General features: G+C 53.9%; 1 protein-coding gene across 1 annotated transcript; it reads right to left on the minus strand.

The window, feature by feature from the left end:
* Positions 1-451: 451 nt before the first annotated feature.
* IL32 (interleukin 32) lies at positions 452-2105 on the minus strand. Its single transcript, XM_007472032.1, is given in 5 exon segments — positions 452-559; positions 635-817; positions 1274-1333; positions 1900-2073; positions 2076-2105. Coding segments are annotated over 5 exon segments (555 nt in total).
* Between the last annotated feature and the right edge of the window lie 4550 nt (positions 2106-6655).

Below are 6655 nucleotides of genomic sequence, written 5' to 3' on the forward strand. Positions count from 1 at the left end.
CAGTGGCCTGAGATGGTCCAGTCCTCACCATGAGTCAGTCCTTGACCAGGGTCCCTAGTTACAGATTAGAGAGGCGGGTGGCTTGTCCTTGTTCACCCAGAACCAGGACCCCCACCTGGGTCCATCTGACCCACGAACTCTGCCTTTCACCATTGGGCCCCCAGCCTCCATCCCCACAGGCACTCCATTTGGTTCAATCAACTTTTATTAGGATTTCAGCACTACAGCTACAGGCAGGTCAGACCTGGAGAAAGAAACCCGGGTGGGGAGAGCTTGATGGGCAGGGTGGTGTCCTCCCTGAAGGACAGGAGGTGAGGGAGGTTGCAAGGATGGGTCAAGGGTGGGCAGGAGGGCAAAGTTCGCTTCAGAAGATTCTTACTGAGAAGGGGAAAATCAAATTGGCTTCTACATGAGGCCAATCTCCTCCCGGACTCTGTGGGGCTCCCTAGACCTAGATGAGGCTCTTGAAGACCTGCCCCACAGAGGAGAAGAAACGCTTCAACTCTCCCCAGATGGCCTCAACCGCACTGCGCAAGGCCTGTAGGCCGGCAGCCACCTTCTGCCGCAGGCAGGCAAGCGCAACAAAAAACTTCCACTTCAGCTTCTGCAGCCATTCTCAGAACTGCCTCAGCGCTCTGTCCCGAAAGCTCTTCCCCGGCTTCTGGTCCCCTGAATTGTCAGAGCCAGAGGGCCTCTCCGGGTCTCCTGGGTTGTCAGTACCAGAGGGCCTCCGGATTCTACAACGGAATTCCTACTGCACTTCACCAAGCACGGGGGTGAACTCCTGTAGGGATGGGAGGCTGTTCAGGGACCCCCGCTAGGGGGGATGCAGCCCCAGGTCCTGACCCTGGCTGAGGCCTCCAAGCCTTTGTGAGAGTCTGGGACACAGAAGCCCGCAAATGGAAACTGCCTGCTTTCCTGCCAACAGCTCCATAGACACCAGGACTTTTCCCAGAGGCTGGGCCTGGCCCCTCAATTCCCCTCAAGGCGTAAACCACCATGGTGAGGTGTACCTGCCTGTTGGCATACTGGCCTCTGAGCCCAGCACCAGGCCCACGGGGCTCATCATCGTGAATTCAGGGCAGGGCTCTGGCCACTGTGTGCTGGGCGGGGAGGCCAGTGCCAGCAAGGCTGCACCTCCTGAGCTCTCAGGGGCCATCCCTCCAACCCCCACTCAGGGGAGCTATGTGCACACATAGCGTTGGCAGTGCCAACGGCGAGAGAGAGCAAGGTGGAGGGGAAGCAAGGGGCTGTGACAGTGGCTCATACTCACCAGTACATTGTTGTGAACTTCAGCATCCACAGCTTCAAGCAGGTTCTCACTGAGTTGGTCCTGGGGAGAGGAAGTGTGGAGGCTGCACACCTGCCCCTGCCGCTGAGGTCTGTGGTCCCCACTGTGGCCTCCCATGCATCCAGGTGAGTCCAAAGGGAGACAGCAACCCAGATAACCTGGCTGATCCAACCCCGGGGGCTACTCTTTGGGGCAGGGGCAAGGCCCAAACTCACCTCCAGCCTTGCTAGGACTGACTCGACCTGCTGGGAAAACAACGCTCTGTTTAAAATCCCCCCACCCTCTCTCACTTTCAGTCTCAAACCCCAAGCCCCAGCTTGTTCTCATCTGTGGCCCCTCACCGCAAGGTGAGGGTTCAGCCCACGTGCCTGGGGACCAGGCATCTGGCATCCCTGCCCTGCCATCAATTGCCCTCTGACTTGGACACCTCCCTCAGCATCCCTGGGCCTCTGTATCCCCCACCTGTGCACTCACCTGCCACACAGGTAGGAATTTTGTCCAGTGTAAAGACTGGGTGCTGAGCTTTCACCTTCATCATCACCATCATCAGAAACCACCCACCACACTTAAACTGGGGAGGCAAGGGGAGTAGGGGTGCACTGACCCACCTGTGTGTCTGCTTGGGGTTGACCTTGGAGTTCTTCACAGAAGTCATCCACATACTCATGCTGTGAAGAGAGACAGAGTTGGGACAAAGAGGCTTGGTCCTTCTCCCTCTTGCGTCTCAGGTGAGCCAGGACATTCTCAGCTTCACCCAGCAGAACCCAGGCCTCCTGCATCCCCCAACCATACATGGGGAAGAGGTTCTTACCATTTTGGCCCTCAGAGCAGCAATGTTATCTGGGACTCCCTGTGTAGGTAACAGTGACACTCAGGCTTATGTGACCTTGCCAACTCCCCCAGACCTGTTACACACACACACACACACACACACAAAGTAGAACCATTGCCACTGAGTGTGCAGGGTCAACCTGGTTCCCAGATCCCTAGCCCTCCGTGGTCCTGGTGAGAGCTGAACAGGGAGGAATTGGCACTGTCCTCTCCTGTCTGAGGCTCTAACTGACCGCTGACCCTGCAGGCCCCTGGGCCCCAGCACCTCCCCGCCAGACACTTGGCTCCACCATGGAGGTGGGAGGTGCCCCACAGACCCCTCACAAGACTCTACATTATGGTCCCAATCTGGAGCTGTCCACACTGCCTTCCGGCCCCTGGGTGGTCAGTGCCACTCACAGCGTGTGCAAGGCACCTGTCTGCACACTTTGTGTCACCAGGGGCACCACCCTGTCAGCCCAGTGTCACACACAACGGGGCAAAAAAACACCTTGGGGGCCAGTGGGAACAATCTCCTGACCCTCTGAGTCTGACCACTCAGCCCTGGGTCATCCCACAAAGACCACTCCCCGATCCCTGTGTTGCGTGGCCCAGAGCTCCCTGGTCTGGTCACCCTCAGAATTGAGGTGGGGGGAGTGGTGTGGTGGGGGGAGGGGGGAAGGCACCCCAAAGGGAAAGAATAGACAGTGAGGCCAGGCACCTGAGAAGAATATTTTTAAGTTTCTCGGAAAGCACTGCCCAGCCTCAACCCCCGGGTTTCCAGGGTGTAGACAGGGTCCAAGGGGATGGCTGATTCCTCTTACACTGCAGACCCTCCATTTCCAGCTCCCCCACAAGCATGTCCAGTCTAATTCCTAAAGTGACACCCTTGTCCCATAACTCCTCTGTGCTCCTGCACACACAGACATGCACACAGAGCTGCCCCCCATAACTGACCTCCCAGACAGGAATACTGGCCCACAACAGGACCTGTTCCATAAAGGAAAGGGCTCAGAGCAAAAGAAAACTGTAGGGTCCTTTGTCCACAATTATGCAGGATTTCAGGACGGTGACAGCAGAGCATTTGAACAGGGTCATTGTGAGACTGGGCCCTGTTGATGGCACAGGTCACATGCCTTTGACCCTCTGCTTCCCCGGTGGCTCCCCCAGGGCCCAGGGAAGGTGGGACAGAGGCAGGTGCATGTGGACCAGTCAGTAGGGGTGGGGGCTGGGCTGGTGGGGGTGGGGAACACTGGGGAAATGAGACTCCAGGGCCCAATCTCCCCCCCATCACTCACTCTCACTCACTTTGGAGAAGCACATGGTGGCTCCGGGTTCTGCTGCTGTGACCTAGTGGGAGGAACAGGTGTGAGGAAAAGGGTTTCAGAGAAGCAGCCTGTCCCGCCACCCTGGAAAGCCCTCTGGCTACAGATCAGCCCCCTCCCCCAACTTTTGCTTCTCCTGAGCCAGTGACCTTGAGCTCCTCCAGCCAGAGCCCCAGCTGAGCTGTCTGCTGACCCCTGAGATCCACTGATTTAAGAGCAGAAGAGAGAGGGGCGGGGGGAGGGTGGAGCCACCCTGGGGCAGGATGCAGGGTCAGCTGTGTGTGTTTGCGTGTGTGACAGAAACAGAGACAGAGAGGGGAAGAGACAGAAGGAAGGAAAGATGAGGCGACAGAGGTCTGAGGGGCCTGGACTGAGGAGAGCATTTTCCTTACACTCAGGGTCCCTGGCTGTCGCCCCTCCACCCTGAGCTGGGATGGGACTCTCTGAGCCCAGCACGGGCCTCACCCCTGACCCATCAGCTCAAGAGAGGGGAGGGGCAGAGGGAAAGTCCAGACTTGAGACAGCAGGCTGAAGAATCTTCTGGAGCTCTGGAGAAGGACGTCACCCAGCTGCGGGTTAAGATATGGGGGATGCCCCTGAGCCCTCTGGGAGCCCCTCAATCCAGAGCCACCACGGCAGGGCTCTCCCTGGCCCTATCTCTCACAGCCTGGCCTGCCTCCCAGCTGCAGCCACAGCCCCTCACAGCCCAGCATGGCCATGGCCTTCCTGACTGTATTAGTGACCCAGAGCTGCCATAACAAACTGCCACAGACCAGTGTCTAAACAGCACAAATTTATTCTCTCCCGGTGGAGCCTAGAAGTTGAAATCAAGGTGTCTGCAGGCTTGGTTTCTCTGAGAGTCCTGAGGGAAGGATGTGTTCCAGACCTCTCTCCTAGGCGTGGAGACGGCCATCTCCATGTTTACATGGCATCCTCCCTAGACATGTATCTGTCTCCTAATTCCCCATTTTTATAAGGTCACCAGTCATACTGGATTAGGGCATACACTAAGGACTTTTTTTTTTTAAGGCCTTCATTTTAACTTGATTCCCTCTGTAATGACCTATCTCCAGATAAGGTTGCATTCTGAGGTAGTGGCGGTTAGAACTTCACCATGTGAATTTGGGGAAACACACTTCAACTTGTAACATCCTTGAAGAAGAACAGGGTTCCTTAGGGGCCACTCGTGTGAGCCCAAGTGGGACAGACCTACAAGTCCCACTCCTTGGTAAAAGCCTCACTTGGGTTCACTGGACCCCAGCTAACAACCCCTGACCCTTAGGAGCCCATTCAATTGTCTGAAAACCCCTTTCCCCACTCAGGAAGTCCAGATCTTCCCTGAGCCATCTTTGAATTCCAGGGTGAGAGGGAGAGAAGGGAGCAGCTCCTGCTTCAGCTGCAAGTCGTATTTCTGGTTTCATCCCTGGAAACCTGGCTCCCTGAGACATGACACTCTGCCCCTCCATGTCTGTCTCATGAAGGCCACCATCTGAAGGCATTTTGTGTTTCATCATGGACTGAGCCATTTTCTTTAGAGCTTTAGTGAGATATAATTCACATACCATACAATTCACCCAGGAAAGTGCCCAATTCAATGCACAGAACTGTTCAACCATCACTACCACAATCAATTTCAGAGCATTTTCATCACCTCAAAAAGCCATTCTGGGGGGTCTATCCTGGCGGTCCAGTGGTTAGGACTCCATGCTTCCACTGCAGGGGCATGGGTTCCATCTCTGGTCGGATCCCCTCATGCCACACTGCTCAGCCAGCAGCCAGAAAAAAAAAAAAGCCATTCTGCACCCCTAAGCCATCATCCTCCAGTGCCCATTACCAGGCAACCACTAATCTACTTTCTGTCTCTATAGATTTGCCTATTCTCGACATTTCATATAAACGGACTCATACAGTATATGACCATTTGTATCTGGCTTCTTTCACTCAGTATAGTGTTTTCAGTTCCTCCATGTGGCAGCGTACACCAGGACTTCATTCCTTTTTATGGCTGCACAACATTCCACAGTAAGGATGGACCACATTTTGTTTCTCCATTCATCCACTGATGGACTTTTGGGTTGTTTCCACCTTCTGGCTATTATGAATAATGTTGCTATGAACATTCATGTACAAGTTTCTGTGTAGACATGCTTTTTCTCATGAATTCCACCTAGGAGTAGAATGGCTGGGTCATACAGTAACTATGTTTTTAACTTTTTGAGGTACCACCAGACTATTTTCCAAAATGACAAATCATTCAACATTCCCAGAAGTAATGTATCAAACTTCCACACATCCTTATCAACACTTACTATTATGTCTTTTTTTTTTTTTTTGCAGTAGGCGGGCCTCTCACTGTTGCGGCCTCTCCCGTTGCGGAGCACAGGCTCCGGACGCTCAGGCTCAGCAGCCATGGCTCACGGGCCCAGCCGCTCCGCGGCATGTGGGATCTTCCCGGACCGGGGCACGAACCCGTGTCCCCTGCATCGGCAGGCGGACTTTCAACCACTGCGCCACCAGGGAAGCCCCCTATGTCTTTTTGATTCTAGGCATCCTAGTGGGTGTGAAGTGGTATCTCACTCTGATTTTTATTTTCATTTCCCTGATGATTAAGGACGTTGAGCATCTTTTCATGTGCTTATGAGCCATTTGTACGTCTTCCTTGGAGAAATGTATACACTGTTCCTTTGCCCATTTTTATTATTTTATTTAATTATTTTTTAAATAGTAGGTTTTATGTTTTAAATTAAATATTTATTTATTTGGCTGCTCCGGGTCTTGCAGCATGAGGGATCTTTGTTGTAACATGAGGAATCTCTAGTTGAGGCATGCTTGTGGGATCTAGTTCCCTGACTAGGGATTGAACCAGGGCCCCTTGCATTGGGAGCGTGGAGTCTTAGCCACTGGACCACCAGGGAAGTCCCTTTGCCCATTTTAAAATTTATTTATTTTTTATTTTTGGCTGTGTTGGGTCTTCGTTTCTGTGCGAGGGCTTTCTCCAGTTGCAGCGAGCGGGGGCCACTCTTCATTGCGGTGCGCGGGCTTCTCATCATGGTGGCTTCTCTTGTTGCAGAGCACAGGCTCCAGACACACAGGCTCAGTAGTTGTGGCTCATGGGCTTAGTTGCTCTGCGGCATGTGGGATCTTCCCAGACCAGGTCTCGAACCCACGTCCCCTGAATTGGCAGGCGGATTCTCAACCACTGTGCCACCAGGGAAGCCCCCTTTGCCCA

Source organism: Lipotes vexillifer, unplaced genomic scaffold (assembly GCF_000442215.2).
Source record: "Lipotes vexillifer unplaced genomic scaffold, Lipotes_vexillifer_v1.1 scaffold914, whole genome shotgun sequence".
NCBI lineage: Eukaryota > Metazoa > Chordata > Mammalia > Artiodactyla > Lipotidae > Lipotes > Lipotes vexillifer.